At 42.5% G+C, this 16,485-nt stretch overlaps 1 protein-coding gene across 1 annotated transcript in view; it reads right to left on the bottom strand.

Annotated features, from left to right (window-relative positions):
* Nucleotides 1-16,485, bottom strand: part of Msh2 (mutS homolog 2) — a 57,243-nt gene that overhangs the window by 1,700 nt on the left and 39,058 nt on the right. The window contains exons 9-15 of the mRNA XM_031355803.1: nt 11,783-11,906; nt 10,500-10,650; nt 8,756-8,853; nt 4,726-4,971; nt 3,606-3,810; nt 2,879-3,126; nt 1,262-1,437 (exon numbers count right to left, since the gene is read on the bottom strand). Of these exons, the coding sequence (XP_031211663.1) occupies nt 1,262-1,437; nt 2,879-3,126; nt 3,606-3,810; nt 4,726-4,971; nt 8,756-8,853; nt 10,500-10,650; nt 11,783-11,906 (1,248 nt within the window). The remainder of the gene's footprint in view (nt 1-1,261; nt 1,438-2,878; nt 3,127-3,605; nt 3,811-4,725; nt 4,972-8,755; nt 8,854-10,499; nt 10,651-11,782; nt 11,907-16,485) is intronic.

Here is a 16,485-nt window from a genome sequence, read left to right on the forward strand (position 1 = left end):
CATGTATGCCACTGTAAGGTCTGTCACCATGTATGCTACTACTGTAAGGTCTGTCACCATGTATGCCACCACTGTAAGGTCTGTCACCATGTATGCCACTATAAGGTCTGTCACCATGTATGCCACCACTGTAAGGTCTGTCACCATGTATGCCACCACTGTAAGGTCTGTCACCATGTATGCTACTACTGTAAGGTCTGTCACCATGTATGCCAGAATAAGGTCTGGTCTGTAATCATGTATGCCACTGTCCATGTATGCCACTGTAAGGTCTGTCACCATGTATGCCACTGTAAGTTCTGTCACAATGTATGCCACAGTAAGGTCTGTCACAATGTATGACATTGTGAAGCTGCCAGGACCAGGCAGCAGTGAAGTTCTTTTATTACTGAGCAAGCCTGTGGTTGTTAAAAAGAAACAAGTTACATATATGCTGCAGCATTGTGTGAACATCTAGATCTGACGTTTTAACTACAGAGAAGGTGCAACAGAAGATCCAGTTCCGGTAATAAACACTGCGCACAATCAGCTCTCCTCAGAAAGTCTAGGACACCCATTTCTCTTACCGATCACGCACATTCTAAACAGCATGGAGCAGGAACGTGTTTGCTGCCGCTCTTACACTTATCAATTGATAGCCATAGTTTTAAGAAGTAAATCTAGATTAACACTTGTTTCCATTATTCATTCTTTACTCCTACTACCAAATCTACAACTCTCAATGGTTTTTCAGGAGGGCAGTGTGCCTGTGACAGAAGCCAGATCCACAGATTCCTGCACACCAGGACTATACTCCAGCTCCAACCTTCCTTCATAGAAAGGATGAGAGGGAAAGAGAGAGAGAGAGAGAGAGAACAAGAGCAAGCACGCGCTCATGCCAGGTTTTGGTGGTTCCCATGTTTAATCCTAGCATTCTGGAGGCAAAGGCAGGCATATTTCTGTAAAATTAGAGTCACGTAGGTCTAACCCTAACCCTAGGTTTAGATCAGCCTAGGTTAGGAGGGTGAGGGTTAGACCTGGAGTTGTAGATCAGCCAGAGCTATACGGTGAGACCTTACCTCAAGCAACAACCACCACCACCTCAACCACCACCAATCCAGGGATGGACTATGGTTATGCTAAGAAATATGAGCCAGTAAGAATGACCAAAAAGTAAATACTGGAATCCTACAAGGAAAGCACAACTCATCTTGGTTTCATAGCATGCAAGGACACAGATTCGTTAACTCATGCTCCCCTGACTAATGCCCGGCTGACAGACCTCTCTTTCTAGGCAGCGCCTCTTTGCAGCTGGCTCAGCTTCATCACATCGCAGTGGGGTTCCAATGTTCTGAAACTCCTCAAGCTCCAGAGCTTTCTGCTTGGCGCACTCTATCACATGCCTAGGGAAATTAGCGAGCTCAGCCACATGAATCCCGAAACTTTGATCACAGACACCTACAGAAATAGGGGAGGCGTGGGAGGAGGAAAAAACAGCATTTATGTGAATGGAATATCCTGTTTATTGCCTCATTAGAAAATGTAATTTTTTTTTATTTTATTTATTATTATATGTAATTACACTGTAGCTGTCTTCAGACACACCAGAAGAGGGCATCACATCTTATTACGGATGGTTGTGAGCCACCATGTGGTTGTTGGGATTTGAACTCAGGACCTTCAGAAGAGCAGTCAGTGCTCTTAACCACTGAGCCATCTCTCCAGCCCAGAAAATGTAATTTTATATTTCAAATATGTTAGCCAAACAGTCCAGAGAACCTCAGATAAATCTTTTAACCAACTGCCAATGATGTGACTGCACCATCACTTGTTCTGCCTTACCGCAACCAGCAGTGGTGAAAGTACTCGACCCGAGTAACACGTGAGCTTAGGGTACAGTCACGCTAAGCAGGAGTGACACTACATGGAGTGGCTGCGTGACTGCAGTTGCATTCACCAACTGTTGAAAGCAAATTAATTCACTTGTTCACTCCATGTATTCTACCTTGAGCTGAAGAGTGCTCAATTGGCAGCAAACTCAATGGCAGCAAGTACAATGGGCACTGAACTTCCTCTATTTCTATCCACGGCACACTCATCTAGCCTGTAAGTATTCGGAAACCACTTCTGTAGTATACAACACACAAATAACTTAAAAGCAGAACCAGTTTCATGCTGAATGCCAGATCTACTACAAATATTGCCTTCTCTAACAAATATCAATAATGCAAACACAGTAACTCAAAATAATTCCCACTGAGGCAAAAATAATAAAGAGGAATAATCAAGACGATGTAGACGATAATTTAAAAAACAAACCAAAACAAAATATTTTCATGGGAAATGAAGACAGACATGGGCAAACCCTTATTCTCTATAATCATCTATGATACAGAAATCTCCTTATGGAGGTTAGCATCATTGATTCAGTAATATGAGTGGGTGCTAGACCCACAGTCACCAGCCCTTCTGTAGGGATGCCACACCTGCTGATAACCAATGCCAGAGCCACTGCGAACAGTGCCAGAGTATCTGGACTCAACAGATCTAAAGACAAAACAGCCAGAGAGATGGCTAGCTCAGGTTAAGATCATAGGAGAGCCTTCCGGGACACAGGTTCAGTCCTCAGCACTTGAGGTGAGTCAATACCCTCTTCTGGACTCTGTGTCGTGTACCAACCTCCACATAAGGCATAACACACTAAAAATAAAATAGATCCTTTAAAACTAGCTTTAATAAACTAACGTCCCTGTCTCCCCCATTATCATTTTGATACAGACAATGTATATTGCTTGTCTCTAGACTAGAAAGCCAGAGGTAAATATGTTCTTAAAAATGATTAATCACAATGGAGCATGGTACTTCAGACCCAGAGCCCATGCTGAGCAGAGAAGCCCACCTTTTTTCACTTGGTAAAGCATAGTTAGGGTCTCTTCAGTAGTGAGCGCTGTGACATGTAAATTATTAACAGTTGGTATTTGACTGGCCAAAGCAGTAAGTTCATGAAAATGGGTGGCAAACATGCAAAAGGCACCGATCTTTGTTGCAATGTAATCTGATATAGCCCATGCTAGCCCAAATCCATCGTAGGTAGAGGTTCCTCTTCCCAGTTCATCAATGATTATTAAGGAATCTTTGGTTGCTGACCTGAAACGCATAATTACATGATAGAAAATGTAGTCCAGGAATCATCATGGCAGAGGGACAGAAAGACTAAAAGAGCCAGGGGCAGTGGATATCTGTGGCACAGTACTATTTGTTAAACACAAGGCAAGAGTACACATAAACTCACATTAGTGATTCTGGTAGCCTTCATGTGTGAGTAATCTCTCTCCTCTCTCGCTGGCTTTTTGAGATAGGGTCAGTCTTTGTGGTCCTAGCTATCCTCGAGTTCATTACACAGACCTGGCTGGCCTTAAACTCACAAATATCCACCCGCTTCTGCCTCCCAAGTGCTGAAACTAAAGGCAAGCAACCATCACACCCAGCTTCCAATCAGTCTTTTAAGTACATACAGTTCACACACTAAACTAAGAATATCTGTGGCATATTACAGACAAATCTGCAAATGCATTTCACACACAATGGGGCCCCACGTCTCCACTTGAGGGACGAGGACACAACACCTGAGGATAGACGCAGTCTCCAACATCTCAGCCATGAATGTGGACACGCCTTTCAGCTGACTGTCGCCAGCCCCAACTCGAGCCAAGATGCAGTCCACAATGGACACTTCTGCTGACTCACACGGCACAAAACACCCAATCTGGGCCATGAGTACAATCACCCCAGTCTGACGGATATATGTTGATTTACCTCCCATATTGGGACCTATAAATGAATATACAAAAGGTTACTGATTTCTTTTACTACTAACAATTAAGCCACTAGTAGTCTAAAACTGCAATTGACAATTACTTAAATCACAACGATATGCAAACCAGACACCCACCCACAGGCCATCAAAAAAGATGCATGGACAGTCACTGTCCACACAGCCCCAAATGCAACTCTCTTACCATTTCAGACAAATCCACACACAGCGCTCTCTAACCAGAGAGTAGGATCATAAAACACACAGCTGAGCTAGAGCTTCACTGTGGGCTACTGTATACACACACTCCCTGGTCACAATGCCAACAGGCTAATTTAATGATGCCAAGTATACCCGACTGACTATTCGATAACAGTATTCATTAATAAACGGGCTAGTTATAAGTATCCAGTCTGGGCAAACTCCTCAAATCAGTTAAACTCTAAGCTACAAGACCTTTCTTTTGGCAAATGTACAATTTACTTGTCTGGGTTGGGTTAAATAATTTAAATAACCACTTAGAGAAATAATAGGATGCAACTACCATTTCTACAATGTAATTCTCTATTGTTTTCTAGTCTCTGGTTCTAGTTACTATCTCAGAACAGCTCAGCTGCCTTTTAAACTAGTATGAACACATGCCTGTCTTACAAGGAGTGCTAGCCTAGGCTCAAGCTTTTCCAAAAGACGAATCCTACCCATTCTTCCAAGAAACGGCTCTGGTGAGCCAGTGCAGGAGGTTTTTTATTGATACAGTATATTATCTCCTAAACTTTGGCCACCCCAAGTCTTCCTTCTAATCAGGATCTGAATGGATGACCAACCAGAGTAATACATTCTTTAATGGCAGAAAAGAGACTTTCTTCATCAACTTAAAACATATTTCCATTCCATCATCATTAGGAAGAGAAAAAAATAATTTTTTTTTTTACCAGTAATGATGTGGAACATCTGTTTATCTTTTTCAAAATGCACATCATTTGGAATAAATGCAACTTCATCTTGAACTTCAACACAAGCATGCCTGGAGGCTTTCAATATAATTCTTCCTTTTCCTTTCTCCAAGATGACCGGTCGTACATAAGGAACAGGAGCTGAGTTTGACACGTGAGCAAAGCTGACGACGGCATCTAAGTGAGCTAGCACATCATTGAGTGTCTGCATTGGCTCTACATAGCCTGTAAAAACATAACACAATAAAAGATACACCTTATAACAGACTTAGCTCAAGGCCATTTAAAAAATTAAGAAGTTTGCTATAACAAAATCTGAAAAGCCCTGAATCTCAACATGGTGTTAAATGTTTTACTGTAGCCTTCCATGCTTCAAAAACAGAGAACAAGGCCTTTCCTTACGAAATCCCAATAAACTAGCACCAAGTCCTTTCCCCTAAAAGTTGGCTTTTTTTTTTTTGGTTTTTTGAGACAGGGTTTCTCTGTGTAGCCCTGGCTGTCCTGGAACTCACTTTGTAGACCAGGCTGTCCTCAAACTCAGAAATCCACCTGCCTCTGCCTCCCAAGTGCTGGGATTAAAGGCGTGCGCCACCACTGCCTGGCAAAAGTTGGGAAATTTAAGAAAGCAGAACAATACTGTTGAGATCACCACAAGAGAGCTGCGGTGGTGATGCACACCTTTAATCTCAGCAGAGGCAGGCAGATCTTGGAATTTAAGGCCAGTCTGGTCTACAGAATCAGTTTCAGAACAACCAAGGAGCCAAGGATATACAGAGAAACCATGTCTTGAAGAAACACAAAACCACTTAAAAAAAAAAATCACTGTAAACAATGTGCAAGTACAGATTCCAAGAATACTGGCAGTTCCATTTTGTCGGATCAGAACACATACACGCAGGATTTCAGCGTGAGTTGATCCCTGGTGCCCACTTAACACACATTCAAGACTTTACTGTGCCACAGCATTAGAGCCAAACCTCCTTGCTTCTAAGGCTGGACAAAACGTGTGACAGCAACAAGGGTCAGAGTCTCAGAGCAGAGTCTCTATGCTAATGGGGTGCAGTGCTGCCTGCATGTCTCCTAATTTCTAGACACCCAAAAGTTAAACTTTATGATTACAAAAGATTTTGTGTTTTAATGGCCGGAATTTTGACTTAAAAAAATGTAAATGTATTATTTATTTATTTATTATAAGTACACTGTAGCTATCTTCAGATGCACCAGAAGAGGGTGTCAGATCTCATTATGGGTGGTTGTGAGCCACCGTGTTATTGCTGGGATTTGAACTCATGCCCTTCGGAAGAGCAATCAGTGCTCTTTCCCGCTGAGCCATCTCATCAGCCCCTGATTTTACAATGTCTTGTCTTTTTAGATAGGGTCTCACTATTCAGGCCAGGTTAGCTGGCTGTGAACTCATAGAGGTCTGCTTCTGCTGCCTCCTGAGTGATGAGATTAAACCACGGCCACACTACTTACTGTTCATTCTCTTGTTCCACATAAAAGTAATGTTTTGTTGATAATAATTAACTTTTAAATCCCCACATAAAATAATCATCTCATCATATTATAAAACTATGTTTTGTTTTTTTAACCTTACAGGGATCCACCTGTCTCTGCCTCCACAGAGCTAGCTGGAAGCAGAGGCGCGTGCTGCCATGACTGCCGTTAGACACACTCAGAGTATAGCTGTGCTATACTCCCACTCCTTATTATAACTTTTCAACTTGTTACGATCTCAACCACACTGGGGCTGGAGAGGTGCTTAGTGGTTAGAAAGGCTGGCTGTCCCTGCAGAAGATCTGAGTTCAGTTCCTGGGCAGCCACATTAGGTAGCTCACAACGGCCTGTAACTCCAATGCCCTCTTCTGGCCTCTGCAGACAGCAGCATGTATAAGGAGGCAGGGGAGTTATGAACTCAAAGCTAGCTTGCAATGTTTAAGACTGTTTCAAACAAAATTGAAATGAGACAAAATAAAATTTTTATAATTAAAAACTTAGGCATTTATTTATGGTATGTCCATGCGTGCACGAGTGCGCACGTGCATGCGCGCGCGCACACACACGCACACACACGCACGCACACACACACACACACACACACACACACACACACACACACACACGATTCACTGCACACATGTGGACATCAGAGCTCAACTTGTAGGGTCAGTCAGGTCTTCCCTTTCTCCCTGTGGGGCCTGGTGATGAACCCCCGGGTCACACAGCCTAAAACAACCACCTTACCCACTAAGTCATTTCATAGGCCTTGTAGTTTTTTAAAGAATATTTTTTCAACTTTGAGACTAGCCTGGGCCAAAATCTGAGCTCAGAAAGGGACAGAAGGGGAAAAGAAGGAAAATCTAATTTTAAAACAAGTTAGCATAAAAATCAAGTTGATTCCAAATATAAAGCTCTTGGTTCAAAGGTTAAAAACCAGAGCTTCAACTAGCCCGGTGAAGAACAGTTTTTGTTTTGTTTTTTTCTGAGGAAGATTCGTCATTGAAATCAACAGTATTTTATTAACAGGGCTCTTTAAAATGCAAATTAGATTCAAGAAGACAAACCAACTAAATTATTGTGCTTCAGTTACCTGGCATCCCCAAGAGAAAACGTATCTTCATAAATCATCCCATTCACCTCTGCATCAATACGTACAGCATATTCAAATAAAACCTTAAGTTCTGTTCTTCTGATTTCACAGAATTAAACATGCATATAGCTTTTTAAAAGATTCGTCATGCCTAAACAATTCAGCTCACAGCCCTTAGAGGAAGGGCACCTCCCTACCTGTCCTAGAACATGACTGTGCTGTCCCAGCATCCTATCCCAGCCACACCTAGGGCCTTGGAGTCAATCAGTGGCTGGGCCTTTGACTTGGTTGTTTTGTCCCTGTGAGTCCCCCTTAATCCTGAGCAGGCCCGTCTTTTTCATGCTTCTTGAAAGGAATATTTATAAAGAATCCATGCATGAAAAAGAATGCCCCACAATCCATATTTATCTGATGCTTTCCTGTTTGAAAGCAGGTGAATGTTTGGGGCAAGAACACTCTGGTGATACGGTGGCTCTTCTGAATCACCTTGGCTCCTGCCATCTGTCCTACTACTGTAGCTCCCATCTGGATGTAAGTTCATGTCTAAACCCTCACCCTAACACACCACTACCTACCCCTGCACTAAATATATATTCATCCGTTCTATAGGCAAGTAACATATACAGCCAAGTCACACTGCCCTTTACAAAACACAACACCTCCTGGGGGCTGGAGAGATGGCTCAGTGTTTAAGAGCATGACTGCTCTTCCAGAGATCCTGAGTAACCACATGGTGGCTCACAACCATCTGTAATGAGATCTGATGCCCTCTTCTGGTGTGTCTGAAGACAGCTACAATGTACTCATATACATAAAATAAATAAATCTTTTTAAAAAAAAGAAAACAAACCACCTCCAGTGCTGTGCTGAGAATAGATTGAAAATTTATAAAATAGCATACAGAATCACCAACAGCTTACCTTGTGTAATTTGCATTTGCTGTGCAAATTTGATATTTATTTCCATACCCTTCAGTGTGAACCCAGATGATTTAAAACAAACACTATATAGTGGCTCACACTTTCAATCTCAGCACTTGAGAAGATAAAGCAAGAGAACACTTCAACTAAGAAATTAGAAACTAGCCACAACACAGAAAGAGCCTACCTTTAAAAAAAGATAAGAGCCAGTGAAATGGCTGACCAGATAAATGCCTGGTGCCTGAGGACGTGAGTTAAATCCCAGGACCCACAGCAGTAGAAAAAGAGAATCAACTCCTGCAAGTTGATCTCTGGCTTCCACAAACACAAGAATGCACACACACACACACACACACACACACACACACACACACACACACACACACACAGATAAATAAATGTAATAATAGCCAAGTTAAAACAGAAGAAAACAATCTTCACACATCCCATTAGAAAAAGCTAGGATACAGTCCACCATTTTATGTTCCATTAAGTTTACCTGAGGAGATATTGACAATTTCTTTAACAATGGCATCCTGGGCCTCCTCATACTCGCCTTTGTTCTTAGTATATTCTTCATTTAAAGAGGACAATTCACTGCAAATCAAAACATTATTAAAAGTATCAAAATGCTTGCCAGAAGTAATATACATTTATATCCAGATTTGTCTTCTGAAGCATCCGAACAATGAAAATTACAGGTTAAAATAAAAAGTGCTTTAGAGAACTGAAAGCAGACTTAGCAAAACATGTTGACATCAAAGAAAAGGAGTGACCCTGGCTCTGACGGCAAAGTCTGCAGTCTGATGGCAAGTTCAATCTCAAGGACACACATGCAGTGTATGCATGCCCCCTACACACACACACCACACACTAAATAAAATGCAGACGTTTTTAAAAAGAAAAACTATCAAGAGCAAAAGGTGGGACGCAGGGAAGTAGACGAACTAGCTGGCCAAGGCAACAATTTTGAACCTGGCCATGGGCCTAAAAGCAACACAAAAAGATCACTAGGGAATACCCAAATGGAAAGAATTAAAGAAATGACGTGAGCATTTCTTTAATTCTGCTGGAGAGCTGAGCTGGTGCCAGGTCATATAGGCCATAGGCTAAGATCTTATTCTGAATAATGGATACACACTGAGCCTTTCTTCTTAAAGGAAAGCAAGGGTCTGAAGGGGGCTCAGCAGTTTAAGAGCACCGCCTGCTCTTCCAGGTCCTGAGTTTAATCCCCAGCAACCACATGGTGGCTCACAACCATCTACAATGTGGCCTGATGCCCTCTTCTAGCATGCAGGTGTGCATGCAGATGCAGCACTCATTTCCATAAAATAAGTAAATATTTAAAAGAAGAAAAATTATATGATCAAAGTCAGATACATAAGCAAACACTCCAACTTCTCCACAACTTGAAGGCAAATGGATTCTTCACAACTTTTAGCACCATGTGGCCAGCCATTCCAACCTTTTACCTAAATACCCCATAGGTTCTATTGAACAGGAGTGATACAATGTATCAGAAAAACAACATGAGTTATATTAAGAGCCATGTTTCAGTTTACAGCAATATTATTAGTATGTAAGTAGGAACTGAGATTTATCAGAACTATGAAGGGAGAAACAAAATGCACCTGTCCTACTTCTTTTAGAAAATTATTATAAGGAACCAATTTCATAACTAGAGGGTCTAACAAACTTAGAATACCATTAGGATACAACACTATACTTAAGTTAATACAGGGCTGGAGAGATGGCTCGGTGGCTAAGAGCTGCTCTAGAAGACCCAGGGTCACCCATATGGTGTCCCACAACTGTCTATTAACTCCAGCTCCAGCAGGTCTGACAAGCTCTTCTGGCTTTCAACAGGCATGCTCAGAGCACACATACATACACGAAGACAAAACACCAGTACACTCAAATAAAGTAAACAGACAAGAGTAGATCCCGTATAGATGTCTTCATACTGGGAATAGTAAGGTGTAGTAATAGCAAGCAGGCCACAGGATCTAGAGCAGCACAGGAGGAAGGCGCTGCTCCTCCCAAGGGACTCTTAGGAGTACCCCTCCTGGCTGACAGTGCTGAAATATCTACTAGCTTCTCAGAAGAAAGTAAAACTTGGCTCTTAGCTAATATTTTTAAATCAGTGAACAAGATATAAAGTAAAAATTCTTTGTCAAAGACTTTACTTTGACCAGAGAAGCCATGAACTACCAGAAACGTAAGCGTATAGCAGGCTCTCGGACCTGTTGGTGAATTTAACGCCGTTCTTCTGGATGTCTACTGTGCTGAAGTTCTTGTTGTTGCGAAGGACTTTCTCTTCCTTGCAGGTTACACGAAAATAATATCCAAACTGTGCACTGGAGTCCAATTTAATCTGTTTGCCAGGGTCCAATCCTTTACGATGAGAAAGAGAAACTTAAGCCACTTTTCAGTGTGAATGGTCAAAACCACTTCTGATTAGTGTAGCATACTTACAATAAGACAATATACAACCAATTATGACTGGCTCACTGGAAAAGGTTCAAATCCCATTTCATTGGGAAACTATGCATACTCTATCTATGGAATCCTTAACCTCTCTCACTAATGCTGGCTTCTGACCTGGGAGAGGCTGCTCTTTGTATGCGTAAACCCAACCCAAGATAGCAGAGCGCACCAGTGGTGGGGAGCACCAGAAGTGGGGAGCACTAGAGGTGGGGAGCACCAGAGGTGGGGAGTACATGCTGTTTCAGATGTTGGAGGTCTATGAAAATGGGTATGGAAAGACCCATACTTAAGGAGTTTTGCATAAAATTTCTTGCTTGATTTATTTTTTTCCTCACTTTATCTATTTGTGTGTGGAGTGTGTGGAACTGTGTGCTGTGGCTCAATGTAGAGCTCAGAGGACAAAGTATGGGAATCAGGCCTCTTTCCACCAAGCGAGCCCATGTTCGGCAGTTAGGCTGTTTGGTGTTTTTATCTGCTAAGCCAACACCCCAGGCCAGGCTTCTCTTTTTAACCAAGGAATGTCTGCAAACTAGGATATAATAAAAAGTGGGCAAATGCAATGTCTAAACAAAAATCTGACTCTGATAAGGAGACACGAGAGAAACTAGGATATATTCTTCTTAAGCACAGAAGATTTCACAGAACAAATAATGAACTGCTAGCTAAACTTTATATACCTAAGATCTGTACATGTTTCTATCATGGCCTCTGCTTACAATTTTACTCAAAGTAATTATTAGACCACACTTAAAAAAAAATATACTAGATACAAATTTGTTGGCTGAAAAACAGCAACTAAATTTATTAACAAAAACTATAAACAGACCACATTTACAGAGACAGGACATTAGAGAGCCGTGCACAAATAAAAATAAGATTTTAGTAACAAAAATCACAAAACGTTCACAGGGAATCAGGCAATTACATCTGCCATCGGCAATTGCTGGTCTCTAAGCAAAGCACTCGCCCTCTCAGGGTGAAAAGAGAAAGGGCTGGGGACACCTGGCCGGAATGACCCTGCCCTCCAGACCCATCTTACCGAGCCCCCGGGCTGCACTTATTAAGGTGGACTGCATCTTCTTCTCCAGTCCATCCATGACTTCTCTTAGTTCACTCAGGTTAGGATCAAATGAAGGTTTGACGAGGAACTCGTGGTTTTCTACCTAGAGAAGGAGCAAAGACTAGGTAAATCACACAAGCAAACAGATGAAGACGGACGTACGAAGCAAGCTTCTGCCTGTGTACACCTGGCTAATGCTGGCAGGAGTGGCCATCCCTAACATACCCAGCCAACACTACGAACAGCCTTCTACTTATTAACAAAGTGTAATAGGAACTTAAGAGTTCTAGATACACAGGAACTAGCCATAGGAAGCAGACCCAAAGGTCATGAGGCAGCTGTCGCCAATGCTACGCTACCATATTTACATTTTCCTTAAATATTACTAAAGGATTTTCAATATTCAAAACCATCACTACATTATGCTTTTCCCAAACCAAAGTCTACCTTAGGAACTTAATAGCTCCAATTCGCCACAGCACTCCACTCCCAATGCCTCCTCCAAAAAACAACTCTTAAAAATTTGTATCTAGCTAGTGCAGGCAGGCAAGGTGGCTTATGGGTAAAAGAACTTATAACTGCCAAGCCTGGCGACCTGAGCTCCATCCCTGAAGCCCACGTGGTACAGGGTGAAAAATGACTTAGCAGAGTTGTACTCTGTCTCCACAGCTGTGCCATGCACAGCACAGGTATACCTGCACCATCCTCCCACAAACAAACGTGGGGGTGTGGGGGAGAAGGAAACGCGCGCACACACACACACACACAAGCTCAAAACCTGTGTGACTGCCAGGTGTGGTGGCATTTGTCCTTAATTCTAACACTTAGAAGGCAGAGGCACAAGAATCTGTGAATTCAAAGCCAGCCTATCTACATAGTGAGCTCCAGACCAGTCAAAGTTACATAGGGATATATGGACTCCCTCCCCACAGCCCAGACAGTATCAAGAGCAAAACAGTGCCACTTGGGCCCCAGGGCTGTGGCTGCCCACCTGTTGAGCGAAACCTGGTTCCAGTTACATTCAAAAGCTCCACCCCCACAGAGTAACAAGGAAGTCACTGATTGGACTGTTACACTGACGTATTTTGGGGGAAGGGTTTTTGGCCCAGGTAATATATTTGTTGGGAGAACAAAGGATTATTATTAAAGAACCAAGATGGCTGAGCAGTAATGTCTCCCGTCTAATTTTTACCCTTCCACGTGGGTAGGTATGTCTGTGGCCACTCTCTCATATCTCCTTCTATCTTTTCCTATCCATTTCTAACTTCATATTCCAGGTAACCTACTGTTTTACGTTGCTGCTGGACAGCGACAGGGATACAATAACTAAACATACATGAATGAATGAATGAATGAATGAATGACCCAAAATTTTTTCTTCAAACTGAAGTTCAGCTGAAGCACTAGAGGGACAACTCCTAGGTAAGAGAACTTTCTAAGCCCAAATCCCCAGTAATTACTTAAAAAGCCAGGCATGGCTTTGCACTCCTATAGCCCCCAGAGCCAGATAGGGACAGATGGATCCCTAGAGCCCATACCACACCCACACATACAAAATCAATAAATATAATTCAGTTGGGCAAGGTTGTGCACACATGTATTCTCACCACTTGGGAGGCAGAGGCAGGAAGAACAGGAGTTCTGGGTCATTCAGGACTATGTACAAAGTTGGAAGCACAGTTCTGATTACATGAGATGAGACCTGTTATGCCCCGACTCTGCAGGAAACCCAGGAGAGCTGGAGAGTTTCGAAGTTAGCTGCAATAGGCATAAGGATCGCAAACCTCCCTAAAGCACAAGTCCGGAGTGCGTGCAAGCCCGAGCTCGGGGGGTCTTAGCACTTATATACAGAGTAGTTAGAAATTCCTTGAATGCTTAGAGTGAGGGTGAGGGAAGGCGGGTGTGATAAGTCATAACTCAGACACAATACCATTCGGTAGGGTGGAATCAAGAGGCTGGGGGGAGGAGGGGTAAAGACTATCTTTTGTGGGGCTATCAGGAACTAGTTTTATGGTCACCATAACTGTCGGTGACCTCTGATTACCTCTCTTCTATGATCTGAGCGTGGGACCCTAAGCTCCTTTCTTCAAGGACAGGCACTAGCTGCACCTGGTTGTCTGGGAGAGTGCTGGCCTTGGCACCACTGAAGCTGAGGAGTTTTGTCATTTGTCTTACTCAGGCTGGCACCTGAGTCCTCTTGGAGCAGCCAGGGAGGGGGAAGAACCTTTTGCTGCAAGGCGGGAGGGGGTGAGCAGAGCTACTGAGGGACAAGGCAGGGGCAAGCCACAAGCCTGCCCTCGGCAAGCCTCACCTCACCCTGCTTGCTGTGTGAGAGTCTAGGGGGAAGGGAGACTTCTGCAAGAGAGTGCAGAAGCAAGCCGCCTGGGTACCCCAAAACCCCTAAAGTTCATCAACAGTTCATAATTTTTTGTTTGTTTGTTTTTGAGACAGGATTTTTCTGTGTAGCCCTGGCTGTCCTGGAACTCACTTTTTCGACCAGGCTGGCTTTGAACTCACAGAGACCTACCTACCTCTCAAATGCTGGAATTAAAGGTATGCAAATCTACACCAAACTCAAAATTTCATGATTTAAGGACACATTTAGAGGGTAGTGAATGCTGGGACAAAACCCAGCCATGGCACGACTGTCTTTGTAAACTGCTCCGAGGCTACTGCTCTAGAGTCAGGGTCTCACACTGTACAGGTCTAGCAGCAGACTGGCATTGAACTTGGAGATCTGCTTGCCTCTGCCACCAGAGCCCTTGGGAGTAAAGGTGTGTGGCACCAATGCCTGGCATATTATTAAGCAGCAAGAAAGTGTAATGAAAAACGGATCTCATTTTTAAAAGCAAAGACATACTTGGACGTTTCAAGTCTTTATTATGTAGACCTTTAAAATGACAATTTATTTGAACATTAAATAGAATTGGTTTCAAGTTAAGGTGCAAACCATGGAAACAGGAACTTCAATGTTAATAGTTCTTCAAGCCTAGTGATTGTTCTTTTTTTTTTTTAAAGCAAATGACTAAAATTTAAACAAATAAAATTACAAAGGAACATTTTAAAAAGAAGTCTATCTGTACCAGGCATTAAAAGTTATTAAATAGACAATTATACATAAAAGCTTAATATGAGAGTGAGTCAATTTTCTAAAACAAGATGACAAAAACATTCACTAAATAAGGCTGAGACAAATTGCTCCTAATTATTATCCACTTAATCAGAGTACATCTTCACATTCCTAAAGTGAACTACACAAGGAGAAAAAAAATCAAATTACAAAAAGCTATCAGAAAAATAATATATTTAAAATAAAACATGTTCCAGCTATATAAAATATTAAAAGCTAAAATTCTGAATAGATCTTTTTAAAGATGAAAGGTATACCACAGCTTTACCAAAAATATAGAAACATAAAAGGTTTTTTGTCAGGGTACTTCTTTGCATGTAAGGAAAGTATTAAGGTCATTCAATGAGCAGGCATAAGCACCTAAAGTGAGCAATAGAGAAACAGAGAGGAAAGTGCTGTAATAAAAGGTATGAATATTTAAACAGCCTTGAGCTGTTGTACAGTAGCATTCTCCATGCAGGCAGCCATCCCACCAGTTCTTTTCCTGCCTCCTGCCTCCTGCCCCTACCTAAGAAAAAGAACTGCAGACACTAGGGAGTCTTCCTGAAACCACACACCCACTCGGTCACGCCTGCTCAGAGGGAAGCTGGTAGATGTTTAAAAGAGCAGTGGCCAGGAGCACTGACACACATCTTTATTCCTGGCAGTCGAAGACAGAAGCAGGCAGATCTCTGGGCTCAAGGCCAGGCTGGTCTATATAGAGAGTTCCAGAACAGCCAGGGCTACACAGACAAACCCTGTCTTGAAACACAAAACAAACAAAAAAAGGTGGAGGGCAGAGCAAAATGCAATGAGACTTGGATATGTTTACTTATATCCAAGCACACAGCTACTCGGCTGTAAATTTATGGAAATGATGAAAGAGAAGCAAAATAAACACAGGCTGGAGAAAGCAAGCCCCCATAGAGCTTTCTGATAAAGCCTCTACACAGTTAACTTTACAGCCCAGCTTGAAGACACAGAATTTGCGTAACTCATCAACAGAACAGAGTACTAATAGTCATTTAAACATATAATGAAGAAAAGGATCAAGACTTATAACAACTACAGGGGAGAACCCAATGCTGTCAAGGAAGACTGGAAGTGTGCTAGACAAGTTGCTTCTTCTGAAGAAGCAAAGCCGGGGCCAGGCCGAGTTCCTATCCTCAATCCCACCATATGGAAAAGAAATGGTGAGGCAAAGCCTCAGACCTCCTTCCTCAGATGAGAGAATGCACTTCTGAAAGCTGTTACAAGGCTGGAGGGGGAGCAGGCAGCTAACTGCTCTTAGAGAGGACCCAAGGTCAGTTCCTACGCTCATGCCATCCACACGGAGGTATCACACGGGCTCAGAACCACCTAGAATTATAGTTCTAGGGGATGCAACGTCTGGTCTGACCTTCTCTGGCCCCTGCACCTGCATGCTGAACATACACATGGAGGCACACATAAATAAACTAAACATGTAGCAAATAAACGTTTAAAACAAAAACAGAAAAAGAGATGCAGGGGAGCAAAACAAAAAAGGGGGGGGGGGATGACCTGGCCTTTAATGTAACTGAAATGAGTGCTC

This window comes from Mastomys coucha, unplaced genomic scaffold (assembly GCF_008632895.1).
Source record: "Mastomys coucha isolate ucsf_1 unplaced genomic scaffold, UCSF_Mcou_1 pScaffold6, whole genome shotgun sequence".
In the NCBI taxonomy this organism is placed as follows: Eukaryota; Metazoa; Chordata; class Mammalia; order Rodentia; family Muridae; genus Mastomys; species Mastomys coucha.